The sequence below is a fragment of the Panthera leo genome, chromosome C1 (assembly GCF_018350215.1).
Source record: "Panthera leo isolate Ple1 chromosome C1, P.leo_Ple1_pat1.1, whole genome shotgun sequence".
NCBI classification, from domain to species: Eukaryota; Metazoa; Chordata; class Mammalia; order Carnivora; family Felidae; genus Panthera; species Panthera leo.
The window spans coordinates 215,664,476-215,683,512 of record NC_056686.1 but is presented as its reverse complement, the minus strand read 5'-3'; the positions used below and the strand labels follow the sequence as shown (position 1 = coordinate 215,683,512).

Here is a 19,037-nt window from a genome sequence, read left to right as displayed (position 1 = left end):
CCCCCATTTTGGGGGGAAAGTGTCCAGTCCAGCAGCCAAACGCCCCACGGGGTTCCGCTCTCGCTGTTTTTTACACAAAATGTGTGATTTTGATAGCCGGTGTGACTCCTCTGGAGGACAGGTGTCCACGTTCTATTCACAAAGGACAAAAGCCAGCTTGGGAGGAGTCCCTGTCTGTGGTCGAGGTTCTCACATGCAGAGACCCCGCATCTTCCATTCACAGCTGCTCAATGGAACAGAAATGAAGTCAGACTGTGATGCTAGGACTTCCTCAGGCGGCGTCGTAAACCCTCTGTTTCCACGCGGCGTTTGCAAACGTGCGGACTGTGGTGAAGGGTCCGCAGCCACGCGTCATGCGTCGGGATCTGAACCTTCACGGTGAGGTCCTGGCGTTCCTGCCACCCCTTTCAAGAATGAGATGTATGTCTCTCTGGGCCTCCCTTCTACCTGGGATACACTAACACACAGCACTGTGGCCTCTATCAAAGGGGCAGGTCAGGTGACTTGGGACACAACTGATCGTGTGTGTCTGGAAGGCCAGCAGGGGAGCTGAAAGATAAACCCCAGAACCACAGGCACTCGCGGACTCAACCAGCGTTTCCTGGCCACCCCCAGCCACAGGCCTGACATCTGCTCATGGTCCCGAGGAGCTACCTTTGCCCGGGAAAGCATCCACCGAAACCACGGACTATTTCAGTGTCTCTTTTGAAAAGCCATCTGAAGGGTCTCCACTGCCTCAGTGACTATGAGATGTGCCGCACACAGAGGGAGCTACATGCTTGGTGACAGCACGCGTTCCCCTACGTCTTATTTCAAGCGACCACCGTTTACTGAAACTTAAGAGGATTTATGCTGAAACTCTCAAGCCAGGACGTTCTGAATATTGTGTTTGTTGACCAGGACACGGAGCCCCACAAAGTGGGCTCTTTCGATTCTCCAACATACGGACAGGAATACGGTGGCCTTACCTCATAACATCTGGAAGGCCTAAGGCAGAAGAATATCATAAAGACCGTTGCAGGTGGCCCTGTGGTCACGCCCACCTGAGCTCCTGTCCCAGCTCTGCTATGATCGGCCCCACATTATGGGCTGATTTATGTGCCCCCCAAATCCAGATGTTGAAGCTCTAACTCCCAGTGGGACCATACTTGGAGACAGGGAACCTCAGAGGGGTAGTGGAGGTTAACTGAGGTCCCAAGGGTGGGGCCCTACTCCAGTATGACTGGTGGCCTTTGCAGCAGAGGAACAGAGCCCAGGAGTAGCTGCACAGAGGAGAAGCCGTGCGAGGACAGAGCAGGAAGGCAGCCATATGCAAGCCAGGAAGAGAGGCCACACCAGAAACCAATCCTGCCATCCCCTTGATTGCGGCCTTCCAGTCTCTAGAAGCCAACGTCTCTTGTTGAATCCCCTTGTCGAGGGGGTCTCTGTCACCCCAGCCCTCACAGCCCTCGCAGGCTAACTCAATGTGTGATGCTGGGCAAGTTACTTTTTTCTCGGGCCTTCCTTTTCTCATCTGTCAAATGGAGACAGTTTCTGGCTCTCAGAAACAGTCAGCGTTGGCCACTGCCGATACTCTTACAGATTTTAAGTACCCGGCATCATAAACCCTACAGGATAAAGTAGCAAGAGGGAGGAGACCCTTGTATTAGGAAGCACAGTGGCCATGATCGCTCTGCAGAGGTTGGCCCTCGGGGACACTGCCTGCAGGTGCAGTCCCCTTATGGGGAGCCTGGAGCCCCGAGCTCTATGCTGTCCTAAGTCTCCCACCCCCACCCTGCCACTGCGCGGAAACACGGCAGGACGCCCCACAGCGGACACGGGGAAACCAGCACCCCTCCCAACATCCCACTAAGGCCAGCCAAGGCCTTTGGCCACAGGACATCCCCAGCCCTTCCAGAGTCCCCTCCTCACATCCTCTTCTGGCACCCCTCCTTCCCGCCACTCTGCTCATTTTGTCCCCCTCCTGCCTCTGGTGGCTGCCTCCCCATCCGCTACCCTCTACCCCTCTCCCCCTCCTCCTCCCCACCTTTCCGGCTCAGTCGAATCCATCATTCCTTAGCTCCTGGGGCTCCCAGCGTCCCTTCCACACACTCATTCGCCAGGACTGCGGTCTTCACCGCGCATCTGAGCCCAGCCTGGGTCGTGGACATCTTCCCCAGCACGGAACCCGGTGCACGTCTACACAGGAGAGCACGTGACTGCTATAGGCTGACTGTGCCTGAGAAGAACCAATGCCCAGAACAAATATTACTGATTCGTCCCGACCAAACCGAATTCTGGCAATGCCTGCCAACATCCGCTTTGGGGAACGTTCCTCTTCTCGTGTGTGAGCTTATGTTTCTGAGCTCGTTGGGAATTGGGTTTCACCATCACCGTTGAACTTTTAGAGAAAATAAACAACATTTTGCCGAAATGAATCACTTAGTCAGATATTATCCCAGCTCCTGGATTATGGATACACAGAGGACACATTGAGTCTTCCTGGAAAGAACATTATGTCTGCACGGCAGTTTACAACGTACAAAGCACTTAGGCACACACGGCTTTGTATTACCTACCCTCCTGCAGCCCAGCCAGCAAGACCAGGGAGGTATCGTTTGAAACTGCCTCGCAGATTTATATTTAAATGATGGGTTCGGTATTTCGGTTAATGTAATTTCTTCAAGCATTTTGTACAGACCGTATTGTCTTCCCCCTACATTATCACAAAGGGGTCTGGGGGTGGGGGGGAAGCGTGTCCCATTTAGTCAAAGACAGACGACTGTAACTTCCTGCCGAGGCATCCAGACATTCTGCACTGTTTTTCCAACGACGGTGTGATATTTGAGGAGTCAAATTAAAAGCATGTGACGCACCCACCTGACCCATTAAATTAATAATCGTAATTGGCTGAGTCTGTCGCGAACCAGGCCAGATGCAATGCTCTCAGGGAGTTGTTCACCCGAGTGAGGTAAATTAGCTTTCAGGGCGCTGGGGTCCACGTCAGTAAATTATCTGCTTCTGGGGAACTAACCGGGCCCCTGATGCCCGCGCAGACCTGATTTGCCACATGGGTGAACAACGTATTCTCAGGGCGCCTTTCGCTCACCTTGGCTCCTCTGTGGTCAGGCCCGACCGCCGTGAGCCATCGCGCGAACACCTTGCAGATGCTGTGGAGAGGGCGGCGCAGGCCCCCAGAACCGGCCTCTGTCCTGTGCTCCTGGGAGGAAGAACACAGCGTCCCCCCCTCTGCCTCAATCTCCCCAAAGTCTCAGCCTGGCCTCCAGCGTGTTCCCTCTGCCGACGCACCGGCTGGCAGTCGACCAACCGGCCGCGAGCGGTGTCCAACTCTGAGAGGTGAAAGTGAGCGTCATCAGGGGGCTTTTATTCTGTCAGCCCCACGCATTCCACCCCCTCGTGCTGATCCCGGGTACCAGACAACACGGGTCAGCGGCCTGCGGCGGGCTGGCCGAGGGGATTAACTCCAGAGGCGCCTTTCACTCCATCGACAATTGCTTCTTTCTACTCAGCTGAGAATCAAAACCGCGCACTGCTTCAAACAGTTCCCATGCCTGTCGGCGGAGTGCTACCGGAAAGTTCCACGCCGGTCAGCACTTCCGCTCAAGGCTCGGGAAGGGTTTTCTGGCGGCTCCGGGCGGCCGTTGGCAAGTGCCCACTCTCCCCGGCCGACTGTCCGCTCCGGAGGGGACCGTGACAACCAGGTTCAAGGTCAAAATTAAGACTTCAAAGCAGGTGTTCTGAGGACACTTCATGCCTTTGGTGTATCCGTGGGGCGTCACAAACTGAAGTGTGCTGACCTCGGCCCGGAGCGGTACCCCGCAGGCCCCCGAACCGGGAAAGGGCCTCAGCCGGATTCGCAGACCAGGAGCCCACGGCCCGGCGACTCCCATGTGACTGCGGCCACCACACGCACCCTGCCCGCAGACACCTCTCTGCCTGCCTTTCTTCAAAAGCCACAGAGACCAGTTCCTCTCAAAATATCAACCAGTTGATGAAACAGATTGAAAAAAAAAAAAAGAAAAAAAAAAAGCTTCTTCGAGCAGGAAGCAGACGCTGTGTTTTGTCCACGAATCTAAGTCCCTGATGAGGCCTGCAGGCACCTGCAGCTTCGAAAAACAAACCAGCGGGCCAGGGACACCCTCGTGATGACGGAGACAGGCCTGCGGGGGCCCGCGGGAGGGGTCTGCACTGACGGAGAGGGGTCTCTGCCGCAGCCTGACTCGGACGGCCCCCTACTTCCAGAACCTCTCGCTCCTGATGGAGAACGGGCATCCCAGGGAATACCTACCCCGCTTCGGGTGGGAGAGTAATGCCAGAGAAACACTGGTGGCCTGCCTCAAGGGGGGGGGGGGGGGAGACCAGACTCCACAGAGACGCATAATGAAGCAAGGACGGTTTTTACTCTTCGTGATTCTTCGAGGTCTTGCAGGAGACAAACATACTCTCAAAGTATTCAGCGAGGGGCTCGTGCGTCCCACCAGATAAAACACGTGTATGTCTTTCAATTGTGTAAGAAGCACAAGACAAGCGGCCCAAGGTCGGGGATGTTGAAACAAACCACAGTGCCCGGGACTGGGCGGGAGGCGAGGTGAGGCCCGGCTCCGGCCAGGAGTCTGCCGGGAAGGGGAGAGGCCAGGGCCGAGGCTGTGTATGTGTACCGTAATATAGAGATTAAAAAATGCCAAAGGGAAAGAAAGAAAGGAGAGCACACAGCTGCCGTCCCCCAAACAGACCTCCCATCTGCCACCCACGATTTCCATGTCACCTTCTCCGGGCTCATTTGTACTTCATTAACTGCCATTGACTTAACAAGATTTATGCAAATGACACCATAGGAGCTCCCTAACTCCCACTGCAATCAAGTGATTATGTATGTACAACTCTCCACAGCAATGAAAAATTAATACGTGACAAGCCCACTCGCCGCTGAGCCGGGCCTCTGGCTTTTTTTTTTTTTTTCTTGCTTTGCTTTTTAATTTTTATTCCAACAGACTTTATCTTATTAGTTAAAAAAAAAAGAGAGAGAGAGAGAGGAATAAAAAAAAGGAAAAACAGAACTCTCTGAACCAATTCTCCTCTAAGGTCCCAGAAAGGACAAAAAAAGGAGAGGTGGGCCCGGGTCCTCAAAAAACGAAATTACTTTGCAGAAAAATCAGTTATGTTCTTGATGAGGAATCTTTAACTGCGGAAAAGGGGAAGTGAAGGGATCCTCGCCTGTCACGATGCAGCTAGCTCCCACGCTGGGGGAAGGAGCCGCTGTTCCCACAATGAACGAGCTGTAAAACGTGAGCAGAACATGGAGAAAATAATCCACTGGAACGTCAGCGTTCCACGGGAACACGAGTCGGGCTGCAGCGCGGGCTGAAGACCGCCTTGGCTTGGGCCTTCCCGGATCCCCAGGAGGAGGGGCAGGAAAGAGCCTGCCTGGATCAAACACACCGGCCGGAGCGACACCCACCAGCCTCACCGGCCTCGGGGGGGTGGATGGGGATCGGATCACGGAGGCTCCGGGGCCATCTCTCTGCCGCTGGGCAAAGGGCCCACGAGCTCCCCCGGGCAGAGCGAGTCTTGAACACGGCTGTGCGTGAGGACCAGGTGCCCGGAGAAGGGCGGGACTTGCACAGGCCACCACCGGGGTTGGGGGGGGGGGGGGGGGGCACGGCGGAGGGGGGAGGGGAGTGAGTCCTCCCAAGCCCAAGCCCGGAACGCGAGCGTGGCCGCGTCGTCCCCGGAGAGATGTGTTGTGGCCTCTGGAAGTCTCGGACGTTTCTTCTTCGTAGGCAGAAGGTTTTTGTTTTTTTGTTTTAAGGTCTGTTCGTTCTTTTGAGACAGAGGAGGTGCAGAGAGAGAGAGAGAGAGAGAGAGAGAGAGTCTCAAGCAGGCTCCGCGCTCTCGGCGCAGAGCCCCATGTCGGGCTTGATCTCACAAACCGTGAGACTGGGACACGAGCCACATCACGAGTCGGACGCTTAACCGGCTGAGCCCCCCGGGCGCCCCTGGGCAGAAGGCATTTTTGTCTGAGGTCAGGGCTCACGTGTTTCATTTAAAACACGTCACTCTGCTTTCTAAGCTTTCTGAAGGTGTTTCACCCACAGGCCGCGCAAGGAGCAGAGGCGCTGGGCTCCAAACCCTGGCCCCCTCGCTTCCCTAAGCCGCCCGGTCTGGGTTGAGACACCAAGTGAGGGCGACACGGCCACCTCAACGCGGCAACGTGGAGGGTTCAAGGGGACACGAAGGGAAAAGCGCGTAAACCGTAAGCGCTCTTTTATACTGTTTCCTCGACGACGGGTCTGGCGAGCTCCTAGAACATGCCGGCCACTGGCTCCTTCCTCCGCAGCCCCGGCTCCTCATTTCTGCCGGCTGGAGTCACGACGCTGGGAGGGTTAGGAATTCAGACCATCTCTAATGATCTCGGCTCCTTTATAAACACAGCACACACGGGCGTGGGAGACAAATCTATATGACCGTCTCTGGACCCACATCAATCCCGGTGACCCACAGAAAGGCTCCAGCGAAAGAACCCCGAGCAGGACGGATTTGAAAATCCAGTGTTGCTGGAATTAAAAAAAATTCTCTCTGGAATGTCTGCATCCCGGCGTTACGGGGGACGCTGGTATCATCCAGAGCCCATTTAACAGATGAGGAATCTGAGGCCTGGAACATTCTGCCGCAGCGGGGGGCTCTGACAGGTGTGTACTTCCGGGGAGGGGTCCACCCGTGGCTGCACGTGGGGGCAGCTACGGGGGACAGAGAACTGCACGTGCTCCCCAACTACGATTCCTCGGGAAATCAGACCATGATTTAGATTTTGACGTGATTATTTTGAACATTCACAATTGAAAGGCTTCCAAGGACTGGATAATACTCATTTTACGCTTGATGGTCAACTCCAATCGGCACACGTATTGAAAACCCGGCCCGTAAAGCACCCCCCACCCCCCGCCCGCTGCAGATGAGCCGGGTACAGATTGAGTGAAGGTTCCAATTACACCGGGGGCCTGCCCGGCTCGCGCAGAGGACAGCACCCCCCCTCCTCGGCAATAGGCGTGAATTAAGGAAACAGTCTAGAATTAAGTTTTAATATTCCCAAAAGGAAAGGTCCCAGGACCGATGTTTTAAATGAAAGAAAAATGAGTTAAACGGTTTTCATAATTCTGGTTGAAACGGCGTCGGTGGCAGAAACATCGCACGTTAAAATCGCCTTATTAGACGGCTCCGTTTATAAATGAAGGCACACAAAGAAAGAAAAGTAGCTGAACGTCTCTTGTGAAAACACCCCGTGGAGTGCCTGCTCGGGCCTCACCCGGGATGCCAGGGCTCTATCCAACCTGTTCCGGTACGTCCACACCGAACCTGCCCGGCCCCTGCGGCTGCATGCCTGATGGCGCGCAGGGAGCAAAGCTGTGTGTGCACACAGACTCTGGCCCTTTGTGAGGGTGGCCGGAGCCAAGCCGGGCTGCCGAAGGGTTTGGGAAACGGCCTAGGTGCCCGCAGTAGAAGCTGACAGAGAGCGATCACCCAGAGGGACAAACCGGTCACAGCCGTGTTCTTAAGAGGCAGTTATTATTCTGCCCACAGATTTTTTTTTTTTTCCCCTCCTCTCTCTCTCAAGCAGAATGCACTCTAAATCAACTGGACTTCGCAAATACTTTCACAAAGTAAAAGACGCTATTTCCAGGAGCCACAGCGCTGGGTCGAAGTCTTTATTTTTATTTTCCTTGGGAACATAACAGCAAAATACGTCACGTGAATTCCCACTTTACTTGAGACACGAAGTCATTTGGTTCCCGGTTTCTGGGCTAATGAAAACCTATTCCAGGCTAGCAACACAGGCCAAAACAAATGCTTGAATTCAAGTCCTGTTGTGTAATGAGGAAGTTTAATTAAGGCCCCACATTACAGCTGTAAATGTTCCTTTATATAATAAGGTCTAAATGAAACTGAACCTAATCAAAGTTACAATTCCTTCATTAGCAAATTACAAACAAGAGCGCGCAGCTGACACACCGGCTATGATTATCACAACTAATTGCCTCGTTGTTACAAACCAGCCTGAAACAGTGTTCAGATGTCCGTCTGCGAGAGCAAATTAGGGCCACATCGGGCTATTCCTGTGATCACAAGGGGCTCTTGTACAGCGATCTGATTTACCCCTGTCGACTGGCGGCCAGCGGCCCAATCAAAGCCGAGCTACAAAGGCGGCCTTTGAAGCCAGCTCAGCCTCGAAACACTCTCCATATGCAGCGGGCAGACTGTACTTCATTAGATCTGTTGTCACATTTTCCCTCTTCTTATTCTAATGATCCTATTTTAATACACACAGGAACCTCTTCTAATTGATGTCAAGTGAGCGACTTCTACATTCATCAACAGAGCACATCAAACAAACCTTGGTGCACGAGCCAGCATCATAGCAAGGAGAGACCCGAGGTGTGCCTCCAGCGCCAGGAAGGGAAGAAAGGGGGAAACGGCGTACCTGTTTAATTGGGATGGCTCGACCGCTCCCGATGCTGTCTGCTCGGCCCTCCAGGCCTTTCTTCTCTTTGTCTGGGTCACTCCCTTTCCGAGACTGCAAAGCAAAAATAAAGTTAGCATTTGGGTAAGGGCTGCGGTTCACGGATCTGCAGGTCTGCCCTTATTTGAATAGTTTCTGCACACCCATACGGAGAAGCCACGGACGGCGTGCGCGTGTACGCACGCACGTCCGAGAAGCAGACCGTTTAGTACTGTGAATTTCCACTGATCTGTCGTTTTACACAGGCTTTTCTCAACTTTTCTCCCTACTTTTCCACCGCAGAATTACCTTTTAATTCTTTTTTTAAAAGAGTTCAAAATTCAATTACTGGAAACCAATGGACCATATAGCAAAGCAACACCCAACAGGAAAACACGTTCTGGGCCTGCAGTTAATACGGCCAAGGAGAAGAGGCCTCCTTCCTTGCAGCTTGGTTGAGAAACCCACCACGTGAACGTATATACTTAATGAACGTCTGAAGGATTTCTAAATTCTGCTAACGACAGAGCTGGGCGATTGAACAAGTACACCGTTCATTCGTATCTAGGTGCCGTTAATGTTTTTTATTTTTTTAAATTTTTTTAGTGTTGCATTTGGACGGTTAGAAAGCAACACCCTCAACATCCAACTGGCCTGCCACACCGCAAAACATAACAGAGGGGAACAAAGTTGAAAGTATCTCTTCTGGCAAAATATCAGCGCTTGGGAGAAAACGAGCAGCTTGGTCGGCCAGGTCGGTCGAACAGCCTTGTTGGTGGAGTCGTCCACGTTCCGTGAACGGCCCCGGGCGCGGGCGACCGGCGGGGAGGGTGGCCGCAACCCCGCGCACGCCGTGACTTCGGCAAGTGGAAGGCGCACCGCGGCTCAGTCTCCGTCTCTCGATGGCATGAGAGAGAGTGTGAGCACAATGATTTTCTGACAGATTTATTTTATTATGAGAGAAAGATCTGAAACTCGTCCTCCTTAATAACTGTGCTGACAAGTGACAACTTCACTCCATTACTTTTCAATGGGAACATTACTCACGCAATATTGAAAATGGAGAAACATTTTCATGTGCTTTTCAAATCGGAGATGATATATGAAATGAATAGACTTTGCAGTGTCCAGTGCTGCAATGAAAAGCTAATGAAATCCAGTTTCCGAGGGGTGTAAGACAGGGCAGCTGAGTTTTTTTAAATATTAAAAGGGGCAACGTCATGGGGTGAGAGACAAAAGTCCCCGCGATAAACTCAGATGTGGCGCTTCAAAGAGCATGTGTGCTCGTTAGGGAACATGCCACATTGCTGGTGTAAGAGCCAGCGTTTACTGAACACCTACTACGTGCCAGGCACTGTGCACCTTTTTTCTTTAGGAGGCTAGAAGCCTGGCATGGGGTAACGGGACATAAAACCAGCAGCAAAGAGAAAGTTGAAGAAAAATGTAGAAGAAAGTTTGTCCATTTGGGCTAAGAGGGAGCCCATTCCTTGTCATGAATTTTAGCCACAGGGTAGGGGCTCACTCTTCTAATTAATTCTCTAATTAGTAACGTACAGTTACAGCCATGAAATAGCCCTAAATTCTCCTTTTGCCATATCCTAACGTGCTCAGGCAAGCCGGAACTCGAGGTTTCTATTTGTAAAGTAAGATTCAAAGCTCCCAGTGATAATATTTAAAAAAAAAAAAAAAAATTTTTTTTTTTTAATCAACAGAGATCATTAATGATACTTCTGAAATCTGGTTAATTCCAAATTTCCCAATTTGAAAAATCCACCTTCATTATTCTCTATTAACCAGAATAATTAACAAAACAAACAAACAAAAAATTAACATCTTCCTCAAGGCAGCACATCTGTCCCCACAGTCCCCCTGTCTCTGAGCGGGAGACTTCCAGATCCTGCGGAAGCAGGGTTCTGGAGAACCAAACTCAGTGTCTGATCATGCACTGGGAGGTGAATGGCCCTGAAAGTTAGTAAGACTCCACCGCCAAAATGCCACAGAGGCTCCCGGAAGGCTCTAAGGTTCTGGTGGAGACGGCCAGAACACGGACGTCTCAGGGACCGCGATCCTCAGTCCCACGACTGCTGTCCCCCAGCAGGCTGCAGTACCCGCCAACAGGACAGAGACCCAAGGGCCACACGGAGACAAACCCGCCGGACATAAGCACCGCGACGCACGTGTCTGCAGTAAGCTCCCCTGAGCCATCCGCCAGCCCTGAGACGACACCAGCCGCAGTGCATCCTTGTGCTCGTGCTGAAACGGCTCCGTGACAGCCTCCGGTACAGGGCGGCTGCGGGCGCCAGCTGCGCGTGTCAGGAGTGACCGCGCGACGCGACCGGCCAGGTGCGCACAGCTGGCGCCCAACAAGGGCTGAGCACACTCCGCAAGGGGGTCGGCAGCGGCCCGGAGAGAGACCCCCACCCTCGCCGACCCCGACCACGGGGGCCAGGAAGAGAGAGACAGCCCCGTCGCCACCTCCGCCTTTGCAAAAATGTTTACCTTTCCCCACGTGATGCAAGAAGCCATGGAGGGGACCCCCGTCGCCAGCTGCGCACGGGGACAGGAAGCATCGCTGAAGAGCCCTCACCGCCGGACAGAAGCCTGCTTGTCCCCCGCAAGCCATCGCCAAAGGCTGCCGGGCCACACGGTGACAGGACCCACACTCTCCTCTATGACACAGAAAACACAAACGCGTCCATTCACACCATGGACCTCGCTGCCTGTTTTTACGGAGACTTTCTTGGAGTCTTTTCACAACGCGGTCACTGGGTACGCCTGGCTCTGTTCTAATGGGATCGGCGTGACAGGGTGAGGTTTTGAAAGGATCGTGTCAATGACACTGTTATTTTAACATCTGAAAAGAGGCAAGGCAAGGCAGCGCGCAGTCACGGACACATGCCTTAGTTGGAGACACGGATACAGACGATAAACACCAAACTCAAGGTCATGCTGATCCTCAGACACGCGGCGGGGGGCGTGGGGGGGGGGGGGGGTTGGGGGCTGTATTCAGGACGCACACCTGGAGGGCTTCAACTTTTACCCAAGACGTGTTATTTCTTTCGTAGGAGCAGCAGCGGCAGCAAAATGCTTGTGTTTGATGAGCTGGGTGGAACGTATGTGCACGTGTTTTTTACTCCTCTGTATGAAAATATTTTCTCGAACAACATCTTAACCACATGTACTTTAGTGCAACGACACGGAATTAACTGTCCTAAGAACCCATTTTAGAAAACCAAACACTGAATGGACAGAGCCTTTTAATACTTCTTTTTCTCAAAACCATGGGTTTTTTTTCCAAAGCAATAAGCAAAGTTAAGATATTATTTAGCTTCTGATGAATCCCTCTGCAAATACAACACGAATTGGCTACCACAGGAGCGATTTTAAGTTTATTCTAGCTTGTGTGTTTATCCCAGTTTATTCTAGAGTGCATGTGATTTCTGTCTAAAAACGCACGTATATGCAAGCGAACATCTGTGACTGCAAAACGTGAGCCCGGAGTGGTGGGTACGTTACAGGTCTATTCTGTGAAATTCATAAGCATGGTATTTGAAAAATGATGTGTGTACTACTTAATTAACTCTGGCCTCTTTATGACGGTCTAATAAATACGGTGGACAGCGCCCCTTCACCCGGGTGTTACAGTTCCCGGCTGTAGGGATCTTTACTCACGAAGACGTTCGCCATAAGGCACATCTGTCCTCCTACTAGACGCTTCTAGATAAATACACGTTTTGCCAATTTGAGCCCATAATTACCAACGACTGCCAGGTATGAAGAGCCTGTGAATTTTACGTATTTAAAAATAGGTGCACGCTGCTAGTAATGAGAATCTAGTTCCCTAATTGCTACAATTTCAACATTAATTTGCCGCTTTTCATTCCTTGGATGACACTGACATCTAGTGGAGTTAATATTTCTAAGCTCTTCACCTTAAAAACACGCACACGTCACCATCACCACCGCCACAGATTCATTCGACGTCAAACCCAGTAATGGCCCACATCTGGCTCCCGCCTGGGATCGCAGCCTTTCTCCTTAAACACCATGACGCAAACCCACCGTGGCGTTGCCTTCTTTCATGACCCCAAGTTTCTGTTCCCGCCAAGAACAGCAGCGCAGCTGGACTCAATTTCTGAAACGGTTTACTCTCAGACTGTTTCCCAAATTTAAAGAGAGAGTGGGCGGGAGTAACTAACAGGTTCACGGGCAGGCTTCTGCGTTATCAGATACGCTGCTCCTGGCATGACGAAAGGGGGTTTTCAGTAGCCCTCAGGGGGCACTTTTGCTGGCTCTGGCACCTGCCTCGCCTGGCCGGGACAGCTGGGGGTCCAGGGTCCTCTCGGACGCGCGCACGGCCCAAAGCAGCAGCAAAAGGACCATATCCTCACCTCTCTGCTCTCTCTCACCCCTCCTTCTTCTCCACAACACTTTCCCTTGAACGCGGGTTGACTCTGGCAAGAACTACTCCTGACAGATAGGAAAACCAGTCTCTGCAGACGGCAAGGAAGTATTTATTAACTGAGTTATTATTACTTGCATTCTTCCTGCCTTAAAGTTTTCTCCTTTGTAAGCGACCGGGGTTGTCATGGTCACCTAGCGGGCAGGGCCCGGGATAAGATTTTCTGGCACGTTCCAACTCCAGAGCCACCCTTGTAAGGGGCAGGAATGGGGATGGGCCACCGCTCTCTTTATCGACAGCCCCCTTTTTAACGATATTCCCTGGCTTCTCACCTCTTTCCTTAGAATAGAGACCAAAGCCAGTGACCGGTAAATGCGACCCTGGGAAATGATGGTGAGCCTGAGTGTCCTTTCTTCCTGCTGGGCCCTAACAGGTGTGGCAAGGATACAGAGAACTTCCTGGTCCGTGTTCGAAGCCCTCACTGCTCCCTCCTTCACGCCCGGGTGGCGTCCCGCTCACCGCCGACCCTCCCCGCGCCTTCGGGACTTGGTGTCCCGAGTCCACGAGTCCCAAGTGAGCACACAGCCTGTCTGTGGGTGACATCTCCCCAGCCAAAGACCCTGGCCTGGGGTGCACGGGGCCTCCAGTGTCGGGCCGAGCTGGGGACTGCTATCACTCTTGGGTGTGTAATTTCACTACACGGCCTCTGAAGCCATGAACGAACTTAAGCAAACCAGACGCCCGCCTCCCCTCCCTCCCAGGCTGTCACGTGGTCCTGCACCTGCTTTTGCTTCGCGCCGTCCGAAATCCTTTTTCTGACTGCAACAGCACCGAGAGAAGAACAAAGGCCAGGCCACGAAGGCCCTTCGCCCCCACGGGGGATTCCTCCAGCAGCACTGTCCACAGAAAATGCTGCAGTTTGCAGCTCAGAGAGGCTAAGCAGCTCGCCGAGGGGGACCAGCGGCCAGCAGTGGAGGCTGGGGTCCGAGCCTGGTCTATCTGGTCCTCGCTCTGTGCCCCCCGCAGCAGCAGCATCTGCCAGAACCGACGCGGTACCCGCACAGAAAAGGGGCGGGCCCGTTGGCAGCCGACCTTGGCGGTTATGACCATCCAGTGGGAAAGTGGCCTCGAACTTGGTAGGAAAGGTGCTGGGGGGGGGGGGGGGTGTTGCCGTGCTCGGCAGCCGCATAGGTCACCAGAACGCCATCTCTAAATAAGGGCAGCAGGTGAGCAGGGCCCCCAGCCACCCCTGCAGAGCCCCCCTTTAGGTCAAGACAGGAAACACTGGGCTTATCCGCACCTCGGTCAGCAGCAATCCACCAAAAGGACAAGTCCAGTGGGTTAACACGGGGCACCAACTGACATGAGGGTCCGGGTGACTCTCTGGTGTAGGGCTGGCTGGTACTTGTAGGATATTTAGCAGCAACCCCGGGTGCTACCCACCACCCGACCGGCTCCCAGTTTGTCACAACTCAGTTTCTCCAGAAACTGCCAAATATCCCCAGGAAGCAAAAACACCCTGGTTGACAACCACTACATTAGAAGCATATACTCGGGCACCGGGTGGCTCAGTCAGTTAAGCATCCGACTTCAACTCAGGTCATGATCTCACAGTTCGTGGGTTCGAGCCCCGTGTCGGGCTCTGTGCTGACAGCTAGAGCCTGGAGCCTGCTTCGGATTCTGTGTCTCCCTCTCTTTCTGCCCCTCCCCTGCTCGCACTCTGTCTCTCTCTCAAAAATAGTCATAAAATAAAATAAAATAAAATAAAATAAAATAAAATAAAATAAAATAAATTAAACAAAACAAAAGCACGTATTTGTAATGCACAGACCTGGTCCCAAGAAAGAAAAATGTTCTTCTCAAGTCAAACGACTCCAGTCACAGGACAGTAGTTCTGCCTGGAGTTCTGGGCTCAACTGCAGAGCCTTTCACGATTGATTGGTAATGTCTGCCGTGTGTACGGGAAGGGATTCAGTAGTAGCACTTTTGCCTCCCCCTAGTTCAGGGGTTCTCTGCCTCCCAATCGTCCAGGGAGCTTCTAAAAACTACACATGCCTGGGGCCCGCATACAGGCTCTGAGTTCATAAATCTAAGCCCAGACAGCTGATTTACAGTTTCTAAAAGGCTCCATAAGTGACTCTGAAGAAGAGTCCAAGAGGAGAGCCTCACGTCCACGATCCTCTAAAAACACCGAGGCTCCTGGTGCCGAGAGCCACCCCCAGTGGTAGATTCTCAGGTGCTACAGCCTGAGAAGAAGGAGGGGGATCTGTGCATCAAAATGGCTTATGTGTCTCACGTGCAGGTTACAGGCACACGTCTGGGAATTCTGGCACAGTTTTGTCACCTCCTCGTAGCCAATGTGACCAGTCTTTCTCCGGAGACGGAGACGATCACGAGGTCATAAATACTGTCCACAAGTCCTCACTCTTCACTGGGACACCCGCACCCGAATGCCCCGCGCCCCGCGACATTCACGTTTTACTCAGTACCCCAGCCTCTGCCTCTCATCATTTTCCTAGGCTTCCACAGAAATCAGTGCTCCGCTCCTTAACTTAGTGTGGATTCTACAAACGCTTAGTGTGGATTCTACAACTAACAGGTGGACGGGAACTGAAGTTGTGGGGAGTCATCCTCCAGCCTCCTCCCGGGGACGACACTCACGGTGAAAAGGTTGGACCGGCGTTTGGACTGCTTCCGGACGGGTGTGGGCGTGTTGGCCGTGGGAGGGACGTCGATTCGAAGCTCCTTCTGGCTGGTGCTCGGCGTCGACGGGACGGAGGAGGAATAGTCGCTTAAGCTCCCGCCTCCGTTACTCGTCTGCAACAATGAAACACCAGGGTTTTACTAATGGCACGCTCCAGGAGCCCAACGCCGCCACCTCGGTGGGGTCATAAGCGACAGGTCAGCACGTCACGCCGAAGAGACGCCCGCGTGACAGGTCAGATGGCTTCTCAGATGTGGCAAGTTGATGAGCATCATGTAGAACACGGCCTAACTCTAGAACATCCCTATCTTCTCGTGAAGTCGTTTTTTCCTAAGAAAAGTAAGTGACTTCAGAAAGAGAAGTCTCTGTCATTTGCTTTAAAAATGGTGGGGAGCGGGGGGGGGGGGGGAGTGAAAATGTAATTATTTTCTACTTCCTCTGAAAAATGAAGGGCGTGGCTGAAACAGTGGGCCCTATGGTTCCCTCATAGATCAGATGCTGAAAGAGCGTGGTTTTGTGCCACAGAACCCAACGCGCACTCTGCAAATCTGAACGTTCTGGGGAGGACGTTTGAAGAGGCGCAGAAAATGACAGAGGCCTACGGTGGGGCCATCAACATCCGTGACTCCACAGGCCCCTACTGTAAACGCAATCACCTCCTGATTTCCCAAGGAACCCGAAAGCGCCCTACCAGACCCTCCCGCTGCAGCCTGTGCCAACGCCACGCCTGCCCAAGAAACGTTCATCGAAGACACGTAACGCAGGCAAAAGCGGGTCCACGGGATCCTGAGCGGGCGGTGGGGCTGGCTCTTAAGTGACCGTTATTTCGTTTGCTTCCAAGTAAACGATTTGCCGAAAGGTTACTACGGAGAGACAGCGGTGTCTGGAGGGCCCGAGGGCGACGGCAATCAGAATGGAGGGCGGCTACCACATTCGAGCACGTAGTGGGGTCAGCCGCTGAGGCTCACCCACAACCGTTCAACCCAGAAGCGGACTGGGAGCAGGACGCACGCAGGGTAATTTAGATCACCGGCAAAGACCGCGGGGTGCCCTGGACACCTCGGGTCTCTGGCCAAGCCAGCAGGCCTCATAACACAGGCAGCGTGAAGACAGGCAACGGTAAAGAATGATGCCCATAAAACCCACTTGACCACGGCACTTTCCGAAGGAGACGTGCCATCAATTACCAACATGCTGTTACTCATAAAGTGGAAAAGAAAAAAAAAAAAAAGAGGAAGAAAGAAATCCACTTCAGAACGGGCTGAGAGCGCTCTAGGGACCGCCAGGCACCCCTCGGTTCGGACTTGCCTCCCCCCTCACCCCCCCCCCCCCCAGCGTACCTGGCTTATGTGCACGGCGGACACCTGTGCGGAACAGACAGACGAGTGGCTTGGGGAGTTGGGCAGCGACTTGCAGGGCCCTATGGACAACTGCTGCTTCTTCCTTGTGGCCACAATCTTCTGGGCAACTAGTGGATGGGAGACACAAGAGATCAGCGTGAGGCCGGCTTCCAAGTACGGGGGATGTGGCAGAGACCGCGAGCTGTCCCTGTGGCCCGCCGCTCCCTTCCTCCGCAGCAGCCAGGCCCCTGGTTCCGGGCCGCGGCTGGCAGCGGCGACAGCACATTTCCCAGAGCCTCCTCCATTCTGTCCTGCCGCCCCCTGACTAAGGGCGGCCGTCCCAGCCAGCGCTGGCCGGTGGGGTGATGGCTGGAGGGGCATGGGGCAGCTTCCAAGAGTCTTCCCTCAGAGGGCTGCCCTTGGCCCATTTCTTCCTTACATCTTTTCCCTTCTTGCTGCTTAAAATGCACATGTGTGAGCTGTAGCCCCTGCAGCCACGTTGGGGACAGAAACTGTGATATCAGAAGCTGGCCCCCTGGCTACACCAAAGGCCTCAACAGCCCTGCCCAGACCACCTTGTTACAACGAAACCAACGAAACCAACAAAAATACGCACGTGTCCCGTTCAAGTTATTCTAACGTGATTTCTTCCAGTTACTTGCAGCAAAAGTGATGCTAAGTAAGATAGGATCGTGCAATGAACCCCCTCCCACCTGGAGAATCAAAAAACTGGGTTTTGTGGGGCTTTTTTTGCACAGCCTAAAGAATTACTCTTAACTTTATAAGCTACGGCACAGAATTACTTCCGCGGACATGTAATTATATCAAAGACTTTATTTAAATACATCACCTCACACATTGGGAGTTTATCTTAATCAATACAGATCTAAATTCAACCAGCCATAGCCTCTCTTGGCAAATGGGCTCGCTGATAAAGCATGCCGGATTTAATTGGAAAGGAAGTCAACAATAAGAAAACTCTTCCCACACCAATAGGTGTCAGTACAGAATAACTATAGCCTTTGTCTGAATAGATGGGTGTCTTTGGGGACTGGCTGTAATGAAGTTCAATGGTATTCAATTCTTGTCTTGGGCCGGAGGGTGGCTATTTTTAAAGCCACCCGTGCAAAGGAACACAGCCCTCGTCCCTAGGGGTGGGTTCTAACACTGAAGGAGCACACGGAGTGGCCACAGTTTCTGAACAAAATTTTAATAAGGAACTGGTTTGCCCACCACTCGTGGCTCTCGTGGAAATGAACGATCGTGTAAATATGATTACGTCAAAGTGCAGGATATAAAAAATGGCTCTTGGAGACGAAGCCGCAGCTTCATTAGTTACACCCCACCTCCAAGAGGCCTCCTATCCTGAAAGGATGATATCAATTAATTTATCTTCCCGCAGTGTATTGATCATAACCTTCATCAGCTAATCATGTTTAAATTACAGAGGAATATCGCAGCATTCTGTCATTTCAAAACCATTGGCGTATTGATCTGGGGGTCTTTGAAGACATATATTAGAACATTTTAAAAATCATTACACGAACTCAAAAATAAAATCTAAGCTCATATTCCAACAGCTGCAAAACATGTGTCATTTGGGTGAAATAAACTTCCAAAGACCAAAAGTAAGCAGACTTAAAATCACGATTGTTTGGGTGATTGCTAATGTCCTTCTTTTTTTGAGGGGAGGAAGCAAAAGGTGTGTGTGTGTGGGGGGGGGGGACTGATTATCAACGATGACGCGTTTTTGTCTTCTTCCTGGCCTCAGAGTTGCTGTTCAGCTGGATGACCACAAAAGGTCTAAGGGCTCTTTGGGCTAAGGGCCAAGCTCTTTGAAGAGCTCTGTAGACATTTTCTCTAGGTGATTTCTATGCTAAGAGGAGAGTTGAGAAACTCTCTAAGACAAGTCAAGTATGTTACAAAATCTTCATTTTGTGAAAATCCAAGTGCAAATGAGTGTTCTACCTCTTCTGGTTGGAGGCTGGAGGGAGAGAGCTCGTGGCCAAAAAGAACATTTCTACAGTGAGGCTTCTCCTCCAGTCTGGATGGCTGTATGAGGCCAAAGCCACACATTAGGTACTAAAATTCTTCTGT

General features: G+C 52.4%; 1 protein-coding gene across 2 annotated transcripts in view; it reads right to left on the bottom strand.

Annotated features, from left to right (window-relative positions):
• AGAP1 (ArfGAP with GTPase domain, ankyrin repeat and PH domain 1) overlaps positions 1-19,037 on the bottom strand; it is a 551,033-nt gene that overhangs the window by 265,998 nt on the left and 265,998 nt on the right. For both annotated transcript variants that reach the window (XM_042950624.1, XM_042950625.1), the window contains exons 7-9: positions 16,941-17,068; positions 15,558-15,713; positions 8,477-8,569 (exon numbers count right to left, since the gene is read on the bottom strand). In XM_042950624.1, the coding sequence (XP_042806558.1) occupies positions 8,477-8,569; positions 15,558-15,713; positions 16,941-17,068 (377 nt within the window). The remainder of the gene's footprint in view (positions 1-8,476; positions 8,570-15,557; positions 15,714-16,940; positions 17,069-19,037) is intronic.